The sequence below is a fragment of the Cavia porcellus genome, unplaced genomic scaffold (genome assembly GCF_034190915.1).
Source record: "Cavia porcellus strain 051 isolate PalLab524CR breed Dunkin Hartley unplaced genomic scaffold, mCavPor4.1 scaffold_30, whole genome shotgun sequence".
Taxonomy (NCBI): Eukaryota; Metazoa; Chordata; class Mammalia; order Rodentia; family Caviidae; genus Cavia; species Cavia porcellus.
In genome coordinates this window covers 21,572,831-21,598,683 of record NW_026947513.1, presented here as the reverse complement: position 1 = coordinate 21,598,683, position 25,853 = coordinate 21,572,831, and the positions used below count along the sequence as shown (strand labels likewise).

At 41.7% G+C, this 25,853-nt stretch overlaps 1 protein-coding gene across 24 annotated transcripts in view; it reads right to left on the bottom strand.

Moving 5' to 3' along the window:
• Limch1 (LIM and calponin homology domains 1) overlaps nt 1-25,853 on the bottom strand; it is a 327,840-nt gene that overhangs the window by 40,408 nt on the left and 261,579 nt on the right. For 9 of the 24 annotated variants that reach the window (XM_063240658.1, XM_013154288.3, XM_063240659.1 and 6 more), the window contains 8 exons: nt 25,257-25,586; nt 23,824-23,945; nt 23,609-23,720; nt 18,190-18,225; nt 13,318-13,444; nt 11,582-11,739; nt 10,977-11,385; nt 7,598-7,822 (listed from right to left, as the gene is read on the bottom strand). In XM_063240658.1, coding sequence (XP_063096728.1) covers nt 7,598-7,822; nt 10,977-11,385; nt 11,582-11,739; nt 13,318-13,444; nt 18,190-18,225; nt 23,609-23,720; nt 23,824-23,945; nt 25,257-25,586 — 1,519 coding nt within the window. The remainder of the gene's footprint in view (nt 1-7,597; nt 7,823-10,976; nt 11,386-11,581; nt 11,740-13,317; nt 13,445-18,189; nt 18,226-23,608; nt 23,721-23,823; nt 23,946-25,256; nt 25,587-25,853) is intronic. The other 15 variants (XM_063240666.1, XM_063240668.1, XM_013154295.3 and 12 more) reach the window with 3 other exon arrangements.

Here is a 25,853-nt window from a genome sequence, read left to right as displayed (position 1 = left end):
CAATATACATGGAGTGCAAGAAGATATACAGAGGACCAAGAGAATCAGGTAGGACACATAAAGAGAATTAAAATGTACTATATACCAATTCTCCATGATGAATGTAATCATGCTGCTAATGTGTAAAATAAAAAAATTAAATCTTAACAGTATTTATTTCCAGGTGGCTGGTCTAATAGGTAGTTTCTATTTTCTCTGTAGTTTTTGGTATTTTCCAATGTTTACAGGCTATCTATAATCAAGGCAAATCTCCAAAGCCGGATTAATTGTGATTCCCTTCTTCCCAAAGGCTTGCAACTTTGGTGCTCACATCACTGCTCCCAAGGAAATGAGCTCAAAGTTGGCAGTTTTCACCCATCCCGATAGAATCAGGGGTTTGCTCCAAACAAACTCACCTTGCTGGGAAATGAACTTTCTGATCCAAACTTTCTCTGGTTTACAGATCAAACACAGGTGAGACCTTCCCTTTGCCTATTGGTAACACTTTCTCAAGAATAAAAACAAGTTAATCAAAACAGATCCCTGGATGTGAATGAATGAACATAGAAAGGTTTCGGAGAGACCGAACCAGGAGTGGGCTTCATGCTGACTCAGTATGGGATCCAGACTGCCCTGGGTACCCGACTCAGTCCTGAGGACACAGGTGGGAGTGGCAGTATCCTACTTGACAAGGATATAGTTGGATCACAAAACCTACCCGATTACTAGAACATTTTAACTAGAACCTTGTGGATGGACTGGCCCAGTCCTTGGTAGAGTGGATTAGAACTGTGAAGCAGGAAAGTAAGAGTCTCCTGAGACCTAGGGCTGGGTTCCAGTCCTAGCTCTGGCCCAGCAGGGTTGTGAAGCTTGAACTCACCCTTTAGCCTGTATGGGCTGGGATGGTGATGGCTAAGGTCCTCTCCTGAGCAAATATTCTGGAATTTTGAGCCTTTAATGACTTATCTGGACAGGAGCCTGGAAAACCTGTCTAACTATGCTTTGGGCTCAGGACCCAGGTACCCCATATGCTATGCATGTATTTCTCCTTTGACTTCTGGACCTCAAAGAGTTTGATGCCAGTAGAAGAGGAGCTTCAGAGAAGATCTGGCTGTCCATGTCTTTAAAATTAACATCTTGCACTGCATTTTTCAAACCAATATGAGACTCTGATTCAGATAAGATGGGCCAGGTTTAATCGTTCAGTTTCCCTAATGTATACTTTCTTGAAATGTGTAAATGCTTCTATATTTAAAAACTCTTTAATGCTTTTGAAAGAATATTTAATTTAACTATGACTAAGGTGGAGAAAATAGTTTCTAAAGAAATGTGTGTCGACATTTGACATCTAGAAGGAATTTGCAGTTGGTCTCAGCTGTGAAGAAAACAGCGCCTACTCAGATGTCTACTCCCCGCTCTCTCTGCACAGCAAAAGCTTCAAGAAAGGTCTGATTGTTTTCCTGGATCAGAAAACACAAAAGTGCTGAATTTTCAAGAGGAACGCGATAGGCTTTTTGGGGACTGGAAAAACAAACCTCAATATTTAGTTTGAGAAAAGCAGTTGAAGTGGTTTACATACCTATGAGCTGAGTTTGGTCCAGTCAATGAGGAAGAATTATGGCAACCCAGCTGGAAGGTGCCAGCCAGGAGGGACAGGGTGGCTCTGTTCTTTGGGCTGAGTGGGTCAAGGGGGCTGATCAATAGTCACAGAATGGAGACGGCGAGAACTGGGAGCCTCAGTGCCAGGAGGAAGACAACAGAAGGAGAACAAGAGCAGTCTGCAAGGGCACATGTCATCTGCAGAAAGCTCTTACTACTCAAATGTTTTTTAGAAAATTATAACAGGGACAACTGACAAGTGAAGCAGGAAGATTACGAGAAATCCATTTCATTCATATGAAACTTACATAGTTCCGTATAGTAATTCTGACGATCTTACTTAAAGTTTATAAAATGTATCTATCATCATTTTGGGCTCCCAAAGACATGTAAGCTTTTTCTTCCATTTGATGGATAACGATCTTAAAAATAACATAGACACCAGTGGTCCATGAGACACCTTGACACCAACATTAGGGTTTAGATCAAGATGTCCTCCAAAGGCCTCATGCACCTACAGGCAGGGCATTTGGACGCTGATTGAATCTTGGGGTGATACAGCTGATTTGCTGTTAGGAGGCCAGGTCTGGGCAGAAGAGGCGGGCCCTGGGGGTGTGATCTGAAAGGGGGTGCTCTCCTTCCGTGGCTTTTCCCTTCTCTGCTTCTTGGCAGCCAGGATGCGAGCAGCTTTCCTCTGCCCAGACCCTTCCACCATGCTGTTTTTGCATTTAAGCTTGCCGAACATCAAGAGAAACTTCGGAAATGTGAGCCGAGACAAACTCCTTGTTTAAGTTGTGGGCGTTGGGTATCCTGTCTCAGTGATGAGAAAGGGAGTAAACCATAAATGAGTCTCAAAGACTTTCACTTGTTCAGGTGGTGTTTGATCTCTGATATTTTAGAAAAGGATCATATTTGCACCATTGAGGAAAGAAGAGATTCAAATACAAACGGAACTGACTGTGGACCAAGACAAAATGGGAAAGCTTTGAGGGAGACAAAATCTCTTTTTGTAGTCAACCTACACACAGAATAGAAGTCTCATATAAGAAGAACTTCAGAATCCCTCCCAATCCTGTCTTCCATTTGTGGTGGGACATGATTTTCTAGCAAAAGCCAACATTTTCAACGGCAAAGAAAAGTGTTGGGTTTCCACATGGTAAAATGAACTAATGCTTTTCAGTATCTCATGAGTAACTGGGAAGAAGACCCAGCCTCTCCTGGAGTGTAAAGTACCTTGTCACTCTCATCACATCTCACCCTCCCGGGTCCTCTCTTGGGTGCCTGACTATGACCATGCCTTCGATCCTGCTATTCCCAATATGTGGAGCTGCCTGCTTCCCTGCCATTCCCATGCAAATCCCACACTTAAGGTCAAGTTTCAAAACCCACATCCCACACACCTTCCCAGACCACACCCAAACTGCAATGATCCTACCTGTTTGTGCAATCTAATACATCCCTTTGACTTCCTTACTCTATAATCTATTTAATTATATATTGCTTTATATACTTTTTAGTTGCTTTATGAGAATTTTTCTGGTCAGCAAGTTTATAACTTTCTAAAATCTATTCTAAAAAAATAGAGTTTATATAATCAGTCATGAGCAGGCACCTCCCATGCTTAGCAGGCACGCATCTTCAGGGTGGTTGCCATCACCATCCCATTACCTTAGAGGGAGGGCACCAAGAGTGATGGTAAGATGCAAAATATTAAAAAGCAAAATCCTAATATAGGATTTATTTCCACCAGAAGAAAGCCACGGTCCTAAGAGTGTCAAATGAGAAAGACGAGGTAGAAGGGAACTAAAGAGATGACATGTCACAGAGAGGTGCTGACGTACCTACCTCCCCTGCCCCATGGCGGGTGTCATGCCTGTGTTCTCTGTTGTCCTCCATGATGTCCTGAATTAATCCTCCTGCCTACTGCTGCTGCTGCTGGGCCTTTTGAGCAGTTCCAGCTTGCCCTAGAGAAACTGTGACATTTCAGTGGTGGGGGAGGTTACTCCTCTGTAGAGTATATCAGTCGGGAATGCCGTTGGAAGAAAGACACTATTTATTGTGAAATGGGAAGAAATTGTTCAAAAGAAAAAGGAACTGGGATGGGTAGAAGGGGAAAGGACAGTAGCGAAAAGGAAAAAATGCAAGTCAGTTATACTATCAGGGTCTCTTAGTTCGTTAAAAAGAAAGGTTTGCGCTAATATCGTTTGGAGAAATTTTTATGCACACCTGAACAGCTACTTTAAGGATAACAGCATGTCATGTATAACTGTTGTTACTCTATTTTGTTATAAATTTTTGTTTTGCCTTTATTCCATAAAATTTGAAAAAAAAAGTAATATGACATTGTGCTTGCTTTGGCAGCATATGTCCTAAAAGTATTTTGCCATTACTGTGTGCTTGCTTTTAAGAATTTTTCTCTTAGAGTTTGGTCTTGAATTGCTGGTCTATGATTCATCCAGGCATGCTTTGTGCTTTCTGATTGTTTTTAACTGAGTATGCTAAGGAACTGAAGACTTATTTTTTCTTTTTTCTGTCTGTTCGAGACAGGGTTTTGTTTTGCAGTTCAAACTGGCCTTGAACTCACTTTGTAGCCCAGGCTAGCCTAGCCCTTGCAGTGATCCTCCTGCCTCACCCTCTTGAGTGCTGGGATTACAGGCATATGTTACAATGCCTGGCCTCTTTTATTCATTTTTGAAAAAAAAATCTTGGTCATCGTCTTTTCAAATATTGGTTATTACAAATTTTTACTCTCAGCTTTGTAGAATTAAGATCATATGTATCTTAGAGTTCTCATGTAACTACTATACTTCTGCGTATTTTTTCCTCTTTGTTTTTATTTGAACATTTCTATTGATTTGTTTTGCTTCTACTAATCTTATAGTCATTTATGCCTATGATTTTAATACATGTAAACAGTTTTATGTCTGATGTTATATTTTTGTTATAGAATTAATTTCAAAATTTCAATTCCTTAGTAAAATTCTTTTTATCTAAAAACAAAAGAAGAAGAGGAGGAAGAGGAGGAGGACAAAGAGAAGGGAACTATTCCTTTGACAATTTGGGACATGAATTAAAAATAGAAAAGCAAGTCCAAGCTCTATGCATCCCTGGAAGGCTGTAAAGTAGAGCCTCCCATTTCAAGCCGGCCACCACACATCTGCCATAACCAGTTCATCCCACTTTCCAATGGGAATACATGGGCTGTAGCATAGTTAAGGAATGCTTTTGTCACAACAAGGGAAAGGAAGTAAACTGAGGAATGGGTTACTGGAGAAGTGATTTCTTTAAAATGACTTCTGGGATAAGCTCCCGGAAGTGGGAAATTTCGGATGCCTTAAACCGTGTGTATGAAGTGCTGCCATAGTGAACCAGAGTGCCACAGAACATGGCTAACAAGTTTGGTTCTGGTCTGTCACATGGAGATAGTTACCAACCTAGAAAATATTGTAACAGCCTCTGCCACCACCAGCAGCTTACATTTGATCTTAGCCAAAAGGCCAAGAAGCAATCATCATTAATTTAAGAGCCCAGAGTATTAAACACAGGGACAGCAGAGTTACAATGGCACCCATCAGAACCGTGGGAGTTTACTGAACTAGGGAAGACTCTGGGTCTGGCAGTTGTTCCAAGGAGGAAATTCACAAGAGAAGGGAGTCCTGGGCTTTTCTAAGAGTTTAGGCTACCATCCTGAAGCTGATGGCCTCAAGAAGAGTGTCTAAATGGCTATCTTTTGTTTGGGTTGCTCCTCATGATAGTGTATAAGCTTCTGAAATAACACAAATCCATTCAGATTACGGAATTTTGCTTTTCCTGAAAATAAGATACTTTGAGCAATATGTAATCACTGAAATCTCTTTTTCCACCCTCAAGTCCTAGGAATTGAACACAGGGCTTTGTGCATGCTAATCAAGCACTGTATCACCGAACTATACTCCCAGCACTTTGTGAATTTTGTTTTGAGATAAGAGTGTTCCCAGGTTGGACAGGCTGGCCTTGCACTTGGGATGCTCCTCCTTTAGGAAGACTTGGGATTACAAATGAGTACCGCTATGCATGGTAAAGTATTTTTTAATGAAGAGAATTTAGAAAATGCTCACCAGAAAGTATGGCAAAAATGAAATGAGGGATGAATTAGTAACAGTTTTACAAAAGCAATTTTACCTCTGTAATGTCTAATTGACTTAGGAGACTTCTAGTTTAAACTGAAGAGCAGAAGTTAATGTTTACTCCACCAGTTAAGTTCTCATACTGTTAGCAATATTCAACCTCACAATAATCTGTAAGAACTCTTTAGAGGTAGTCAGACTTATACAAACGAAAAGCAAAATTACAGTTGAGGGGGAGAGATGCAGCTTTTGCCTGGGCATAAAATATTGCTCCACGAGACTAGGAAACATGTCACCATGGTAAGGAATTTGGCTCTCTCCCCGTGTGAATTTCTTTCACGGAGCATTGGGCACTGTGAGAAAGATTGCATCCTCTTAACTCTTGCAAAAATCACAATTTTTACTCTTCAAAAGGCAAACCCCAGAGATAAAAATAATGACTTGTCCCCTGAGTGGTTTTAGCTAGCGGGGTCACCTAATATTCAGCTTTCGAACCGGAAGACAGCTCTCTTTGTGGACCACATCTTTGAAATGCTGGTGGAAAAGTCTCAACAGCTTCCCCCATCCTTTATCCCAAACACAAACCCAAATGCTAGAAACTAAAATGGCAGAAACTTGGGCTCTGTTGAAGCCTGCACCCCCAAAGCTGGGCTGTGTCTATGTGGTGACACTTTTGGTTTGATCAATGAAACCAGCATGAGTCTTTGTGGTGAGAAATTCAAGAAAGTGTAATCTTCCTGATGATGTTTCCTATGCCACACTGCCAGATGTGATGTTAAAATTCTCACCTCTGCGGCTCTTGAGTTACTATCTCTTCCTCAGCTTGGTGATGGAATAGTCCGTTAGTGTTTTAAATTACTCTGAATATAAAGGGTTAAGCTAATAAAAGTTATTTTCCTTTCAATGAATTTTGTTTTATTAACTAATGATAAAAAGACCCTTTTATACATATTATAATGATGGAAAATCAGGTTCTGTTAGTACCAATTATCTTCAAATTGTATTAGCAAGCTAGGTGTAGTGGCACATGCCTGTAATCCCAGCACTTAGGAAGCTGAGGCACAAGGAGCATTGGGGGTTAGATGCCAACCTGGGCTATAAAGTGAGCTCAAGACCAGCCTGAACTGGGTCATGAGATTCTGGCTCAAAAAGACCAAAGGGAAAAAAATCATACACACAAAACCACACACACACACACACACACACACACACACACACACACACACACACACACATTGTATTAGCAAGCCTAAAGAGGTCCTGATCAAACAGAAAGGAAAGGAAAAAGCACTTTAAAGATTCATTTCTTCTATAACCCCAGAAACCAATAATATGAAGATGCAAAAAAAGTCCTTTTTAGTTTACAAAATATATTATCTTTGATGGGCTATAGCCCATTGTTATGGTTTGAATAATTGTCACCCCAAAGTTCCTAGGACCTCAGAATGTGAACTTATTTGAAAACTGGGTTGTTGCTGATGTATTTAGTAAAGATGAAGTCATCCTGGAGCAGAGATCCTCATAAAAGGGAAACTTTGCCCACAGACACACATCCAGGGAAGATAACTTACAACTGATGACGATGACAGAGATCAGGATGACACAGCTACGCATCAAAGAATGTTAGAACTCCCCGCAGTTAGGAGAGAGGGAAGGAACAGATTCTCCCTCACAGCCAACAGAAGGAACCAATCCTGCCAACACCTGGCTTTGGATTTCTAACTGCTAGAACAGTGAAATTATTAATTCCTTTCTTGAGCCATTTAGTGGGTGGCCCTTTGTTACAGCAGCTGTAGGAACTAGAGCTGCCCATGCAGAAGATTTGATCACTGGCATAACTTACATACTTCAAAAACCATATTCTTCCATGACACAGTTATCTTCAAAAGGGGGGAAAAAAGTTTGATTCTTACTGTCAGTTCCTGGGGAACAGAATTTGGCTTCTTGATGTTGATCTCAACGCTGTTACTGGCTTGTTTCACGTCCACCGGGGACCCATGCACTCTGGCCACACCTTCAAACATCTGGGATTTGGTTAAGGCAGGGCCAGGTGCCGGTGCAGGATTCTCTTTCTCTTTCTCTTTCTCTTCCTCCTCTCCATGGGCTGCCTCTCCATTCAGGCTGACTTTCCCATCTACCTGTAAAAGCCAGAATGAACAAAAAACAAGCTCTTCTGCAACCAAAGTCAGTGACAAAGTAACCCCTCCAGGTTTACCTACAAGAATTACTGTTAAATAATCACAGTCCAACAAAGAATGAGCTCTGTCAAATGCTTCCATGGGTTTAGAAGTCAGGTTTCTATACACGCCATCTTTAAGGGCCTCTTTACAAGCTGTCAGACTTAGATTATACTTTATGTCCACCTGATTTATGGTATGCTTTTGTTTTTAAGTATAGAAAACCAAGGAATCTTAAATGCAAACACATGCCACATATTTAGGTTGTAGTAATTTTTCATTTAAGTTCTAACTGCTGTTCCAGAATTGGGACTTTACCACGCAGTAGGAGCAGGAAAACGGATGTTTTCTTTGAAGCACCCATAGAAAGCAGGGGATCCGATTCTATGCCATGTTACAATAAATCCCTCTTTCTAGTCAAGTTTACTGCCCCAGCTCCTTCAAGACTAAAAGGAATGCACATTAAAGTATTTCTGTTCTTCACTTAGGTCTAGGGAAGGCAGTGAGGCGAGTGTGTAGCCAGCTGGTTCAGCATCTAGAAATCTCTGCTGGCAGCGTGAAGCAGAATGAGCATAATTATAAGAGCAAGGTCTGCGGTGAGGTGACCTAGGATTTCAAATCCAGGCCCACCACTCAGTAGCCACAGGATCTCCAACAAGCTCTGCTTTCCTCTGTGTCACATGCACAGTTTAACTTAATAGCGCTCTCCTCAGAGTGCTCTTATGGGGGTTTGTTGTTACTGCTGGGAGCTAACATATACACAGAGTTTAGAACAGAATCTGATACATTTTAGGAGCTTAAATATTAGCTATTATTATGGCATCTAAACTCTTCTTGAAAGAAATAATGGAAGCCTAGGAATCAGTTACCATTATTTGCTTGGTGCCACTGGTTTTTCATACTTTATTATGTTACCCATAAAAATGTGAAAACCACAACTCAGCACACGTTCCAAAAACAGAACTTTCCCAAGGCAATATATGTTTATTGTGTGTGGCCACTATGCTGTTTTGTATAATATTCTATTTCACTTCATTTTAAAAATGCCCATTATGAACCACTACATTGACTTAATAATGTAGCAACTGATGCAAACTCTTATTTTGAAAATTAATGCCTTAAACTTTTTAAAAACTATAGTATGGATATTTTATTTTATTTTATTTTGAGATAAGGATCTTCCTATATTGTCCAGGGTGGTCCTGCATTCCAAGGTTCAAGCAATCCTTCTGCCTCAGCCTCCAAGTAGCTGGCACTGCACTCATGCCCCTCCATGTCCAGCACTTCCTTAACTCTGTTGTTCTGAGAAACAACTGATCCGTACAGTATGCACTGCCTTCTCCTTTCCCCAAGGAACACACACATGCAAGCACTTCCCCTAGCTTCCACCTGGCGTTTCCTGGGAACTACTCCCTTATTTACCTACTATTTGACTGTAGATCTCCACTGACCCACTCAGTGATGGAGCTGTAGGCTGTCAGTAGAAGCAACAGCCACCAAGTCAGTGTTGAGTCTAAGAGGCACTCACTAGCCGAGAGGGAACTCCAGCTTTTAAGACCTCGACTCAAGCTACCACCATCTCCCCTCCCTCCAAAGGTCTCCTGAGGCCCCTACACCATCTAGCACCTATGGAGAAGGACAGAGGTTTCCTGAGTCTAAGTTTTATCATAAAGTCATTTATCGTAACTCTTCTTTACAAATGATCGCACTGCACTCTTTACACAGAGGAAGGGAAGTGTGTATCTAAACGATCTGATCAGAACCTCAGTTAAATAAAGGTACCTTCTAATACTGTTCAGGGCCACCTCAACATAGAATATTTCCTTGGTGGAATGTCACTCATTGATATGGGACCCAAGTAAAAGAGAGTGGACAAATACCCAGGTGGACCACTGAGCACTTTAGATGTGTGTATATGTGTGTGCATGATCTGCATAGTTCATAGATCATCTCGGGAAAACTTAATTTTTTTTTCACTAAATGCAATGCCTACCATGTCTTTGGCACCAATGCCAGGTTGTTAGGATAAAGCTGTGATAAGTAAAGACACAGCCCCACCGGGGATGTAGCTTGGCAGTACAGTTCCTGAGTTCGATTCCTGATACCAGAGGAGAGAGAAGACAGCCCCTTCCTTGAAAGGACAAACATGTCACTTCAATCCAGATGAGACAGTTGGAACATTGTTCCAATCCTGTCAAAGCTTAAGACCCAGGTTTTTAAAATCAGTTCAGAATTCTTTAAGCAAAAGTCAGAAATTGTTTGATTGTGAAATTCACTAAGGAAGATGCACGACATCATACTGCTCAACTAGCTGAGCTCCATAGACATCTTAACAGTCATAACTGCCACATCCCCTAAAAAGGTGGATTCTATCTCTGTCTTCTATTATAATGCCTGTGGTCTGCAAGGACAATGAAAACTGATTTTCTTTGAAATCAAAAGAGCTTGAGACAAAGGGTGAGTGTTTCCTCACTATAGGAGGGAAAATACTGGAATCTGAGGATGGAAAAAGATGTTTGACTGTCAAAGGTTCTTTGGCTCTGGAACATTATTTTTACCTATTCACTGGTAAAACAAGCCAGTCTGTTTCCACTTAAGAAAAAACCTTGGTCCTCATCTGAGGCACAAGGACATTCCATGTTCTCAAGTGTTCCTTGTATTTTTTTTCCAATTGTAACATCTTTCTGGATATGATGTCAATCTCTTTCTAAAAGATCGGTAGCTGTACATATTTCTATTTAAAGCAAAAGTACTTAAAAAGTTTGTGTTGAGGAATCTCGTATCTCCAGATCACTGAAGATACTCGGGTGTCACTGAATTAGGGTTTCTTCCCACCACTGTACAGAGACCAGGCCATTCTGTCAAAGTAGAAAACAGACCTTGCTATGGAGATGACTCAACTATCTATTTCCCTGGGAGCCAACAACCTTTAGAATAGTAACCCAGAATTGTCCACCCTTCATTTACAGACAAAATCTCCCACATTAGCAATGATAAATGGTAACACATTTGACTTTTTGTTTTGTTAAAAATAATTGCATTTCTTTGAACCAGGGTGCTTCTTTTCACCGACCACCTAGAGTTCAGTTTTGGTCCTACTCTTAACCCGTCCTACCTTAAAGGTCTTCAGAACCTCTTGAGAGTTTTTGGGTTGGGAGTAAGGCTTGGGGGTCAGCATGGGTACTGCTTTGGGAGTCACAGTTTTGCTTGGAGACCCACTGCCTGCTGACATGCTGGTATCCCCACCACTGGCACGGGCAATGGTGGTTTCAACAGTGGCAGTGAATTTGGGTGGAGGCAGTGATTGTTGCCGTAGATACTTCATGGGGCTGGGGTCGCTCAGGAAGGAGGATAAGTTTGGCTCTGTTGAATGGCTTCTTTCCAGAATTTTTGGCATCTCCAAGCGCTCAAGAACGGCCTCACTGATGGTGAATCTCTCGATGTACTGCTGAAGGATCCCCTCTGCCTCCTCCTGGGACCGTGCATTCTTGTATGCCTCATGCAATTCTCTCTCTCTGCGCTCCCTAGAGGATGGGGCATGAGATGAGGAGCATTGATAAGGACATCAGTCACATAACTGCAAAGAAGACCGCGGTGGGAACCAAGGAAGAGTTAAACCCAGAGAGTAAGGTACTGGGATCAGAGTTTCTGTGGTAAGCAACATTTTAAAAGAAAAGCACATCTAGATACTGTACATTAAAAACAACGGAAAGAACCCACTTTTCTTGAACAATTTCTCTGTAGGTTTTGATGCTTTTTCTTCGTTCACTTCTCCCATCTTCTCCAGCCAATAACTTCTCCATTTTTTTCCTTTCTTCTTCTTTCTTGATTAAGTCTTGAGAAGCACTTCTTCTCCGACTCTTCCAACGAGCCAGATCCTGGAGGAGAGGAGATAGAATGTCCTTCTGTTTCTATGGTTTAGGAGCTATGATGCCATCAATCCAGAATAACTCTGCTTGGCATGAGGATGCCTCAACGGCAAGAAATACTCAAATATTACCCACACAAGCCATAGCAGGGCAGCATTAAAAAAAAAAAAACTATGGAAACATGAAACATGCACTCAAATTTCATTGTAATTTGCTAAATTTTAGAGAATTGTTATGCAAGGCAATTGTAGGAAACTTTATTTTCTCCTTTTATGACCTCTGCAATATAAGCAGATTTGCTAATGATAGAATGGCAGAGAGAAATTTACACAGTTTCCTCTTAGAAGTAAAAGCAGAAAAAATCTCAGGTTTTATAGAGTCACTAATTCTATATGGATTACTCATGTGATCTTTAAAACAACCTCACCCCAGATTCTACAGGTAGTTATAGCATAATGGTAGTCGGTGAGGATTCTGAGGTCAGATGGCTGAGATTGCAGCCATGGGAAATATCCATGCACTGTCTTTCCATGTGCTGGGAACTCAAAGGTGTTTCTTAGTCTCTCTGTTCCTCAGAGTCCTCATTTCTAAAATGGAAATGATAATGGCCCTTCTGTTAGTAAGTTTTTAGGTTTAAATGTGATTGTCACGTAGGTGCCAGGTGCAGAGTAAGTGCTCAGTATACTGTAGACACACTTGCTACTACTGCATTGTACTGACTTTGGAGAAGTCAACTATTTTGACTAATGTAGTGTCAGGTTCACAATAGCTGCCTCAGAGTGCTTTGTGAGAATTAGATAAAACGATTTGCCACCTCACACCCCTAACTTCAAACTATATCCCAGGGTTAACGCTTTGCTCTCAGCACACAATAACCTCAAAGCCCCCAGGAGCCTCTTTTACTCTACTTTCCTGGTTCAAATCCTCTCTCCCCCAGTCACTAGCTGTGTGACTTTGGGCAAGTGACTTGGCTGGATTGGGATTCATGGTTGGCATCAGGCATGGTAACAGGTGCTACTGCACTGGGTACTGCACGGTGAATGATCACAAGCAAAGCACTCAGAACAGCGTGCAATACAAGCACACCTTCAGGAATGGCAGCTACTGTGCTGTCACCACCACCATCCACCATCATCTTCTTCCTCAAACACAGAATCACAAAAGACAGCCCATCCTTCCTTCTGTGACCCATTCCAATTGCCTGCCTCCCACTTCTTGTGGCCAAGTCTTTTTTGGGGGGGGGTTAGTAGCTGATTCCCCCCCCCCAAATTTTATGTAAAAAGCTAAAACAAAATTGCATAATAAAATAATAAGAGAATAATAATAGTTATTGTATTGCCTGGGTACAAGACATAGGCATAATAATTTCTCCAGTCCATACAATCCACTTGGGAAGGGCACCGGCCCACTGAACATCCCTGTCACTCCTGGCCACCCTCACGTTGCTGCTATCACCTTCACCAAGGTGCAGCTGGGGACCCTCTAGGGGCTCCCTTCCCCAAGGGCACAACTGCAGGTTCACCCACTGGGCTGGTGTTGGGGCTAGGAGTCTCCTCCCACTCCCGCGCGGCCTTGGCCGAAACTCACATCTTGCCACTTGTCGTCCTCTTCCCTCAGCTGGTTATTTATCAGCTGCAGCTGCTCCTGACGGGCCCTGCTGTGCGGCAGGACCGCGGCCTCCTCCTCGCACCGCATGTCAAACATACTCGTGCTCCTGAGCGCCCAGAGCAAAAACAAAAAGCCAGCGATCAGCGCCCGTCCCTGTTCTGAGCGCGCTCCGCCGCCTGGGGGCGCCATCGCGCGGGAAGCTGCCTCCCTCCCTCCTCCTGCAGCCCGGGCCTGTTGCTGCAGAAGCCAAGGGTGCCTTTGTCTTCAGAAACAGCTCTGCACCGAGACCCTTTACATATCGGTGCCAAAGAAATCGGAACGGCACTCAAAGTCCTGGGCTCCTCTCATATACAAATGCATTTAAAAGTGAGAACTAAAAGGTAGAGAGCTTGGGGGAGAATTCGTGGAGGCGGGCAGTGTTCCATGAAGTGGAACTTTATTGCAGCAAATGTTTCTTTGTAAAAAGAAGTGGCTTCAGTGCTTCCTACATGAAGGAAGGCAATTTCTCTAATTTTCCAGCATATGGCCTCAGGCTTAAGACACCTATTGTTTCGTGTTTTGTTCTTTAGTTTTAGGTGCATCCAATAACTAATGAAGTATATTGAACCATAGGATGGATGGTGTGTATGTTTGATGCAATTATTCCTTTTTATTTCCTGTAAAACTGTCAGCAGTTGATAATATCTTTGAAGGTATCTTGGAATCAAGAATATAAGGCATTTTATATTTAAAATAAAGAACAAAATACGAAAAGCAGTATATAATCTATGACTTAACATGTATCATTTTAATTTATTTTTGTCAAGATATCTCTGAATTGATTCTTTTAAAAGAAAAAAGATAAGGAAAGCAAATTTAAAAGAAAGCTCTTAGGTTGTGCATACAATTAATATTCCAGAGGCGCTTATTAAGTGGTGAGACCAGAGATGCCTCCATGGACCTCTGTTAATAGCAAAAGCGGATACAGCAACATGCACATAAGGACAGAAACCAAAGGAAAGTCTTCTCCTTCTTTTCTTCGTTCTCCCTTTTCTCTGTCCCTTTCTCCCACCCTCCCTCCCGTCCCTAACCCTCTCCGCTTTTCTTTTTTCCTACTATCTCTGGGCCAAGTGGGTTACACAGTCTGAAACTCAAGAAATGGAGATCTTTGAAAAGTTTACTGTTAGCCACCTGGTACAGAAAGCAGATACAATCTATTTCTGAAGCCAGCTGAACACAGAGAAAAAGGAAAGCCATGCGCTTGGACAGCAACTAATTTCAGACATCCCCAGTGATGTCTGCATGTGGTGCTCCGCGGCCAGACAATGAGCAGCAGCAGCAGCAGCCGTGAGGCTGGATGCAGTGGGTTCTCTGGAGGACAGTGCTCTGCACCGAGACCGCGATGCCCCGAGCAATGTCTGCCACCCTCACTGCAACCCACTCAGGGCAAATCAGCATGGATGGTCGTACATCTCCCCTCCCTCCAGATGTTGGATAGTTTAAGGCTGACTTAAGAGAACTAAAATTCAAAGGTTGTCTGTGTAGCCTCTCTTTCCCAAGAGCATTCTAACAATCCAATTGTGCAGATGGATTTTTATCTGAGCCTTCTACTGGCACCAAAAGAAACTGCCACCACCTACTCAGTGGGTAGTGTTGACTTCAGCAGCTGTGCCTTCCAACAAAAATAAACTGTGGACCTCCAAAGGGAAGAAGGGCTGTGATTTCTCACCTATTTAATATTATTTATTAATGTTGTTTAAGAAAGACTTAGGAATTTATAGGGGTGGATAGAAAAATAAAACTCATGCCCACTTAAGCAGACCTTCCTGAAAGAGATCAAAATTCATTCCACCCCTCCTCTCATAATTAAAAGAGAAAAACAAAATCTTACCTTTCAAATATCCAATCCAGTCAGTTAAGTTTTTAGGCAATTTACAATCTCTGCTAAGACCTTAGAAGATGGGAACCTTTTTGAGCCACCAAGTAGCTCTGAGCTACTGGGATTATAAAATCCTTATATAATCCAGGAAGTAGCAGGCAGATTGCAGGAGCAGAAGCAATCTTTTCCTGCAACCTTGCCTCTACAGTTCCTAAAGACCAACATTCTGGTTGAGGCCACAGTAATGAGCCACAGAGCCAGGTCTTCTTCTGGAATCCAGAGGTGCGAATGGCAGTCTTCTCCAAGATCCAGGATTTGGCTCTCTCTTAAAAAGGCTGAGAGAGCCAGGGGCAAGCCCTCAGAATTGCCTTTCTGTGGCCTGTGTTCCAGCCTGGCTCCCCTGTGAAGCTCTGACTACCTCAGCCCAAATAAGGCCAAATGCTGGTTAAAAAGAAAAACTTGTTTGCCCTCTCCTCTACCAGGAAGTACCATTTTCCCCCAATTTTTTAAAAAATAGAAATATCAGCAAATTGGCTGAAAAAGAAACAACAAAACTATGTGATGTCTGTCCTCTCAAAAATAAGGAACTGAGAAAGTTCAGAATTGACAATCCTTGATAGAAAATGAGCTGAATCACTGTTTAAAAATGCCCCCTAGTTCAGAGGTTGGACTCAGCCTCTCAAATGAAGAAGCATGGGTCCAAGGATGGGGTGAGGAGAGGGGAGACCCTACAAAGTCAGTTTCTAGAATAGTCTACAGTTATAGAGACTAAACCCCATGCTTCTCAGCACCATGCCTATGACTCTGAGCTGCTGGGACCAGAGCTTAGGATTCGCTTGGGACTAGGCTGCCATTTTTGAGGGATGGAGATCAAATTTCCTCAAAGGACATTGTTTCTGGGCCGACTGTAAGGAAAGAGAATTCATAACAAAATGGCCTCTCACTGTCCCAAGGTGCAGACTCTTTAGTAGTGAAAATGTTGACTGAAGAATGCGCAAGTCAGGAAAGGGCAAGAAGGTGAAACGAAATCTACAGGGACATTTTTGGTTGGCTGGGAACGGAAATTTCTGCCTGTGTGGTAGGTCTGCTCCCTGACCTATATTCTCCTTCAAGGGCACATCTTTTTTTGATTGGACTATATTTGAAGAATGTGTCAATTATTAATAAATATAGCCAGTGACAAAAATTGCCTTTAAAGATTTTGAAAAAGGAAGAGAATGGGGAAATAAACTAAAAATAGCACACATATTTCTATTTAATAAATTACCCCCAGATATCAGCTTTTCATTCTGCTCCCCTTGTGGCTTTATATAAGTTGTATCTACTCCAAGAAGGAAACTGGGTACTTTGGATATTCCCAGATAAGGTCTCTGGGAAAGAAGTTCCTTTAATTCTTCTTGGTCCATGGGGCTGGATTTTGTAAACTTGGGAGAGAAGGGAGTCTCCCAATTTTAAAAATATGTATTTTCTGTGGTAAAGTTTCGTTTCCATGTGCATGCAAAATCTGAAAGTTCTTTACTGTAGCTTCCTTTTTTCCACCCTCTAGGGTTTCTCAAAGATCTATTTTAGTCAAATTGCATGGCAGCTTTGCACTGATGAAGAATAAATCCATTCTATCAAAATGTTTTTGCTCCCCAAATCAAAGTAGTGTTTTGCCTACCAATCTCCTACAATTCTCCTCTCAGTGAATGTTAAATATTGCCACTGCAGATTTTAAAAGTAATAACGAGGGCTCAGCTTAACAGACTACTTAGCTCAGAGCAGTCAGTCAAACTCAGGCTGGATTTGGTTTTGAGATGTGCGCACTCCATGTGTGGATAACTAACAGTCAGAGATCGCCCACTGGAACTTGGCAAAGGAGCCAGACTGCATAGGGCCAAGAGACCCAAGGAAACTGCCATCTTGAACATAGCATGGAAAAAGCACAATATGAAAATGCTTAATTTTGGAGGGTCTAATTTCAAGTCATCAGTGAAAATAATATTTGTAGGTTCTACACCCTTTTTAAGTAAGTACCTCATTCTATGACCTCAAAACTATGGCTGAAACATAGAAAACAGGAAAAAATAAATCTAATGTTTATTCTCCCAATGGCTTAGCTCCCCTCTCCTGCACTAGGACGCAAAACCCTTTTGCAGAGAGGAGAGATATCAAGCTCAGCTACTGAATTGGGGGTTAATTACTAATCTAGTTTCTTAAAACATACATTACTCAAATCTGAGAAGGCTAGCATTCTGCAAAGAAAACTTTTTTGTTTGTATGTCAGTTGCAGAATGATGTGCACTTGGGAAATCTGTTTTTGAGGCACATTTAATGTAGTCACAAATGAGAGGTGTGGATTCTTCTCAAATTTGAATATGAGTGCAAAGCAGAGAGTAAATCTCCAAGAGAAGTGAATAGCAAGCAGCCAGGAGAGGAAGCTCAAGTCATGTTTTACATCCTTGACCCCTTGCTATGCCAAGAAACTTGAACAAAACCCCAGTGTTTTGGTCTGAAGCATCCCACAGTTTACATGATTCAAACCTAGGAGGAACTTGGGCTTCTGAATCCATAATTAGTGGCTTAAGATTTATTTTTTTAGTTTGAAAAGAAATGTGACTACAGCAATGACTACTTCATTGTTAACTCTAAGCCTCAAGATATCAAGAATTAAATGCACAGCTCTAAATACCCTTTTAATAATTCTGTCATTCAGAAGGGGTACCGATGTCCAAACCATAACGAGAACAGCTTTAACATGCCTGGTCTATGAGAAGCAAATGTTAAATTTGAAGCAGCAGCTGCATATTAGACTCACGCTTAAGTTACTTTTTCATTCATTTTCCCTGCACAGAACATATGTTCTGCATTCCAAGTTCAAGTGCTTTGCTGCACAAGTCAGCTAGCTAGTCAGCTCGCAGAGGTATCAGCTGCATTTCAATTAGTGGTGAGTACGGGAAGCATGCAGTTTAGGCTAGTAATTAATGTAACCCTAGGAATACAAGACCACTTACTCTGCGTCATCTGACACAGGAGTTCTCGGACCGTATCTACAAGACCAAATACAAAATTAGAGGACTGGAAAGACAGAAAATTGATGCTGTAATCATGCTGGAAATGAAAAACGCTGGGCAAAATACACGTGTGTCAAACCTTCTCATCGACCATACTGGAAGAGAAGTGTCATATAATTAGCAACATTCATTAGCCGCTGAAAATCAAAGAAAACTCTTGATAGTTCTAATGGATATGAAATTTGTATTAAAGCCCAGAAGAGAAATGAAAATAATCTCATGTAACCCACAGAGAATCTGTTCAGAAAGGCTTAGGTGTAACCTGCAACGTTTAGAGACTCAATATAAAACACCAAGTGTGTATTATGTTCATTCACAGAGAGTTAAACTGCGCATGCCTTCATGTTTGGTAGTAACAGGCTGTAATGGACACCCCACATAAAAGCACACCCCCCCTGACCCTAGCCCTGATGTGCTAATGCATTTGCACAAGTGACATCAAAGAGTATTTCTGAAGTTTTCTGAAAGCAAACCAGAGCTCTAGCCAGAGCCTCATTCAGTGCCTTCTGCATGCATTTGACAAAAACCACAATTCCTAGAAAACTGGTAGCCTTAATCAAAACCAGACCTGAGTGATATTCCACAACTTGAACAACTGAAGGTTTTTTCAATCTTTTATATTCTTCTGATAATTTAGATTTGTAAGGTTGTTATCATCTGTGGTGCATTAAGTCTAAATGTTTCTGATTAAAACATTACAGTGCAAGGGTATATTTTAAGCACATTTTTAAAAAAGCAACACTGAGGGTGGGGATGTAGCTCAGTGGCACAGTCTTGCCTGGCAAGCATGGCCCTGAGTTTGAGTCCCAGTATCAAAAACAACAACAAACCCAAACAAAAACAAACAAACGAAAAATAAATAAAACGAAACCAGCAACTCTGGCAAATAAGTACTTCTTTAGCAAAGGTGAATTTTAAGGAACAATCTTTACCTATACCCTAATAGGTTTCTCACTTCTGTATTCTGGTAGTGGACAAAGATTTATTGCGGTAAATAAAATATGTCCTGCTTCCAGTTTTCAGTAAATTACATCATGGAGTTGTCAGCAAAACATTACCTGGTCCCCATGCTCAGCATCATAGTAGTTTATAGGAAAAACAATAATTTATGAAGTTCTTTTCTCATAATCATAGAGAAAACACCCCAGAATGTGCATAGATGCATACAAACTCTCTCTCTCTCAAGCATTCTACAATCATCTACAGTTATTGATAATGATTTCACTCACAGTAAAGATAGGCATGTCCAAGAAAAATCCAAAAATTTCTGTTGAAATGGCCAAAAACAAGACAAGGGAAAAGTCTGTAAATGTTTTACTTATGCTCTGGCAGTATAAGACTCATTATGTTTCTCCAGGGATAGTTTCAGACATTTTCAATGTTCTAAAAACACCAACACAGTGGAGTGGGTGAAAAGTATATTCTTCCATACCAAGAGAGAGTGCATGAGAAATATCAGTTCTGAAGATGGGACACATAGTCCCAAGTCAACAAATACATATATTAGCATGTATTTATTCAAGTACAGTGTTTCCTAAACTATCTTTGGAACATAGCAGAGAAAATATTCCTAAGGGTGGTTAATGGAGAAGTAATTTGTTAACAGCTACGGGTTTGTGTGTCTTTATTTAGTTTATTAGCATTTCATTAAAGTATAACATACATACAGAAAATGTACATACTATGTAGCCATCTTGATGAATTATCACCAACTAAGCAAATACATAGATTAATATGGAGTATTTTATCCTATATAAAATGATTCATGGCTTTGGCTTCTTTAGCACAATTTGTTTGTGAAGTTCAGTTATGTTGTTGCTTGTAGGATATATTTGAATTTAAATTGTTTTTACACAAATTCATGCATTTGTGTTTGGCAGCAGTTGGCTAAAATGGACACCTAATATATACAGGTATTCAATTGTTTCTAACAGCATTTTAACAAATCTCTTAGCAAACAAAGGTTTAAATTTAAATGTAAATCTTGTGGGGCAGAAATTTTTCTGTTTGGGTTCCTTGGATGGTGACCAGAAGAGGAGGACCCCAATAAGCATTTGGTGAATACTTACAGGACGCTCTGGAAATTGGAAAGAAAGCACAGCCACTAAGGATAAGCCATCTTCACTGGGATGCAACTACAGACTTAAAAGAGTTTCCTCTTAGACTAATCTCTTAGCTCTAATACGGCATACATTTAAGAAGAATTGCCTTTTTGCTGGTAAGGGGAAGATAATTAGAGGTTGAACTTCAAGTGGCTTTCTCAATTGTCCTACAGAAAACCAAAAAGTAAAGGCAAGTTACACCAAAAAAAAAATCACTAATAAGATTTGTAAAATACAAAGTCAGTTTGTAAATAATCTATGGGATACGAAACTGTCATGGTTGGCACAAGCATCCTATCAGAGAGTGAAGAGGAGGAAGACAGAAGGAGGAGCAGGAGGAGAGGGAAAGGTGGAAGGAGGAGGAGGAGGAGGAGGAAAACAGGAAGAGGAGGAGGGGGAAGAAGAATGGAGGAAGGAGCGGGAGAAGAGCAGGAAGAGAAGGAAGATGGAGGACAAGAAGATAGAGAAGGAAAAGAAAAAGGAGGAGAAGGATAAGAGGAAGCAGAGGAGGAAGAACAAGGAGGACAAGAGAAAGGGGAGGAGAAGGCAGTAGAGAAAAGGAATTTTGGTTTTTTTTTTTTTTTTTTTTTTTTTTTTGTACCAGGGATTGAATCCACGACTGTGTGCTTGCAAGGCAGGTGCTTAAATCCCCAGCCCCACAGTTTAATTTTGAAGGTGGTAGTATTTAGAATGACAAAGGGCAAAATCTGTGCATAATATTGGTTACATTTATGTAACTTTCAGCACAAAGAACTTCAGAATCAATAATTAGTTGACAATACAATTGACAATACAATTCTATAATGTGAACCAGCATTACGTTATTAGAAGTGAGTGGGGAGAAGAATTTTACTGCTCATCATCTCCCAGCAGCCAGCCATGATTGGTACACAATGATTACTCAGTAAATACTGTTGAGAGGGAAACACGAGTGCCCAACATATATGCTGGCTCAATCACAAAGCAGGTTAGAGCTAATCTGACTGCATCTCCTTGAGCTCACACTAACTACTCATTCCCATTTGAATATTGAGAGGACTCTCAGAATCATAAACACAGGGATAGATGGAGCTGTCAGAGATTTCATTGGGTTTCATGCTTCCTCTAACTTGTGGGGACAATGAGCTGGATGGGGAGAGTGGTTTTCCACTCAAGTGGTTTGAATGTTGGTCTTGGTCTTGGTTTTCTGATTGCAAAATGCACACAGAAATTCTTATCCTCAAAGATTATGTGAGGAAAGTGAAGAAGAAGGAAAAGTGGAAGAGGAGAGGAGAGGAGGAGAAGGAAGAGGAGGAGGGGGAGGGGAGGGGGGGAGGGGAGGGGGGAGGGGGAGGAGGAGGAGGTGGGGGAGGAGAGGGAGGGAGAGGGGGAGGGGGAGGGGGAGGAGGAGGAAGAATGTACCCAGGATGTATTCAGTTTCCTTTTTGTAGTGCTGGGGACTGAACTGCGGTGCTGGGGATTGCACATGTTAGGCAAGTTCTCTACCACTGAGCTGCACCCCCAGCCCTTTCTTTACACCCTGATCTGTCTCATAACAGCCCAGTGACTCAGGACATTTGGAAGGTGAGTGACTGAGAATGACCAGGTTGTCCTGCAGTCCCTCTGGCACTGTCCAGCCCTGACCATTCAGCCATTGAATGTTTCTCATACCAGGCTGCCTATTTGTAAAATGGAGCAAACATTACTCAGCCTAGCTGTGCATCCAGGGAAAAGCTGAGCTGGGCGAGTGGGTGTGATCTGCAAAGGCTCTAAGTCACTCAGCTGAATAAAGCATGAGTACTAGCCCTGCTCCCTAAAAAACGGCTGTAATGAAATTCTACTCTACTATTGTCATGATTCAGAAGAGAATAAAACACTGATAAGATCAGGTGATAGAGACGGCCAGGATGGTGGTTTAATTTTAGAGATCACTTAATGGTTTCTTTGCCCTCTCACTCCATGGTCATCTCGGTTCTTTGAGAAGCAGAGCTCACTGCTTCCTGTTTTACAGTAAACTGTAATTATGTGAAACTCCCGCACTCCTTTGCCCTATGCAGTTTAAACAAAAATATATCACTCATTAAATGACAATAGAGGCTTTAATACATAGGACCTCAAACTCTAGGATTATTTCCTTACTCTTCATCTTCCGTCGAGTCTTATCTCTAGAAGGTAATGAGTGTTTGCTATTGTTGAAAAATAGAATTAAGAATTTTATAAGTGATAATCATCATTTGGCTGGAATCAGAGTAAAATTAAGTAGGCCAGAAGACAGTTTGACCCTTTTACCCCATACTCCGCTGTGAGCCAGGAAGAAATAAATGTTTCACATTTATTCTACTCACAAGATGAAAATCAGAAAGAATGTTTAACAGATAAATTCACTACTCAGATATGCTTTCCTCACCTGCTTATATGCAAAAAAGAAACACCAAACCACTTGACAGACCAAACCATTTGAACTCAATTCTGTTAGCAATAGCAGGTAAGTAGCTTTGATGCGCCATAATGTATTAACAACACACTTAAAGAATGTACCAGGATTCTGACCAGAGAACCAAAGCCACAAGGGCACACACAGGATAACCTTCCAACCTCTGACCATTCATGGGTGGATGCTTGGTGGATTCTTCTAGTTGCTTTGCAAGTGGAACTGGAAGGCCCTGGTTTGGGTTGGATCCCATGAGAGCAGGGGACATCTCCTGGTCATCATGTCATCTTTTCATAAATCAATTAACTTTCTTTGGTCATTCAGTCCATTGCAACTTCAGATAGGAGCTGTCATCATCTCTGGCTTTTCTTCTTTTCCTGAAGACTCCCATGCAGAAGTCAGAGGACATGCTCTAGGGCAACATTTAGTCCAGCCAGTCAAAGGTCATTCACTTATTGCTAAAGGTATTCAGTAGTGTCACTCACTGATGTCAATCAAGACAGAGAAGCCAATATCCATGAAGGCAGAAGCACACACAGCAGCTGGGTAGGAAATCTCCTTTTAAATTCTGTAAAGCTCTCTCATGCAGCTGGTGCTCAAACGGTAAAGGCTCCCATTCTGTTTTTTTTATGATTGCTGAGAATGAAATCTGGCCAGTCCCCAGCCACATGCAAAGGCCCTCTACCTACAGTGAGCAACATAAGCAGACCTCTAACCTTGGGCATTCCTGGAAAGGACTTTACTCTTGGCTGTGCCAGTCCCTGAGTGCATACTGGGATGCTAAGCTGCTTTTTGTGAACCCACTGGCCACACACAGCACACCACAGAATGCAGGCAGGATGCTCACAGGGTCTGGCTGAGTCCCTCTGATCTCTCTGCCTTTGGTGGCATCACAGAATTCCTTTGAGAAACTCCTTCAGTTTCTTCTTTGCCATCCTGTGTCAGCTGTTTGGATGTAACTAAAGCCAAAGAGGACAGATTTATTGCTAGGAAGAATTCATCACAGGCCTGCCCCACCTGTTACTCTTCCCTCCTGAGGAGGCAGGAGACTCCGCTCCTCACCTTGCTCTGGCCTCCTTGGGCCCTTGTCCGAGCTGTAGATCTGCTCCTCCAGGGACTCTGGCACAGGAGCCAGACACAAGACCCTTTTGCGAGCATCTAAGCCAGAATTCACGAGGGTGTTGCTAACCAAGTAGCATGAGTGACAAAAGACAAGAAGAAAAAGGATTATGAAAGGAGACAGCAAAGGGTGTTGGCACTGAAAGATTCAGAGAGAGAGTTCTGCTGCTCTCTTTCTTTGGGCTTGGAAATAAATGTGACATGATCAGATTAAAATAATAGAATATGCACTCTGGTGGGACCTGAGCCAAGTCCAGAAAACTTAGAATGACTCTGGCATCATGGGACTCAGTGATGGCCCCCAAAACAATCAAGGGCTCCTGAGAGTATTTCTCATGAATTTCCTTACATCAGAACCCTGCTGGGCTCTGAAGCTCTGTGTGTTTCTGGAGCACTTGTGTTTAAGTCTCAATGGTGTCACTCACAATCTGGAACCAAAGAAACCTTTGTACATGTCATGGTCCACCCATTATTTGCTTTGGATTTCATAGTCAAAGGACTGAGCATTTTCTCCCACATGAAGAATCTCTTTGCTCCTACCATGGAGGTGAGAAATCTCAAAAATGTCCTGTACCCACTTAAGGGAAGAGACACCAGCACACAGAACTGATCCCCACCTCCACCTCGCCCCAAGGGCTTAGCATTTCACAGCTGAATTAGTATCAGGCCTACAAGCTGTTACTTCTCAAATAGTGGCAGTGATTCATCCATTTGACTTAAAGAAATCTCTAAAAGAAAAATCTTTCTCCACTCAAGATTTATTATGCAATTGAACAACTTAAGGGAGGGGAAAGATTTTTTTAAATGTTTCTACTTGGATGTTTAAAATTTGAGCCATGATGCTGACAGGTATTTTAGAACCATAGGATAGGAAAGAGGGAAGTTCTAGAAAAACCAGATTTTAAAATCAGTATATCCTTAGAAGAAACACTAGTAATATCATTAAAACATTCCATCTAGATCATTAATATCTTTAATCAAGCAGTACTCACTGCAGTGGAGGGAGAAAGGGTGATTTGTGGAGATTATTGGCATCCCCAGGCAGTGATTTTTAGGACCAAAGAATAGAAATGGATGCTTGCCATTTAACCTCATAGGTATGCTTGCTTACCCTAGGCTTATCCCCTAGCATGACTTCCCTATTGTCTGGCAGAGGAGTCTGCTAAAACTATATCAACTTTAGGGGCTTAGGCAACACAACTCATTGAACTCTTAGGTTTTGGTTTGTTTGAGATGCTGAGATTGAACCCAGGGCCTTGCTAAGCACAAACTCCACCACGGAGCTACACTCCCAGTCACAGCAAGGCCAAAGCCTTTAGAAGCAGCAGCTCCCATGCAGACATCCTGGTACAGGGTTGGTTAAAAAAATAAAATACCTGGAGTCATTTTGTGAATTAAGGATTTGATCTTCCTTTAAGCCAGAAGTAGTCTCCGAGGTAGGGGACACAGAGTAAGTTTGAATCTTGCTGTCATGACTGGCAACTTCTTCTGCATCCTCCCTAGGCCCAGCCATGCCAATGCTGAGCCGCCTCCACTTCTGCTGATCTATCTCTGTCACAGACCCAAAGTGCACAAACTTTTGCCTTGGGCAGGAAGCTTTCATATAGGCCCTGGCTTTGCGGGTGGCAAAGTCATCGCGGAGGGCAGTTTCTGCATTGATTTCTGGTGAAGGCTCAGGGGCACAGACGTGCTGAGCATCTCCATCCCTAGTCAGAAGCAGAAATAAGTTCTAAAGATTTCTAGTACAAAGCAATGAGAGTTTTAAAATATAAAAGTATATACATAAGAAATACTCCTACAGCTAGAACAGAGTTGTTTTCCATTAACCAATCCCAATAAAGATCATTCTCTTGCATAGATAGTTTTCATTCTTGCCTTTTTCTCTCTCTTTCTCTCATTTTATTCCTAGAGATTGAGCCCAGGGCTTTCTGTATTCTAAGCATGGTCTACCACTGAGCCATACCCACGATTAC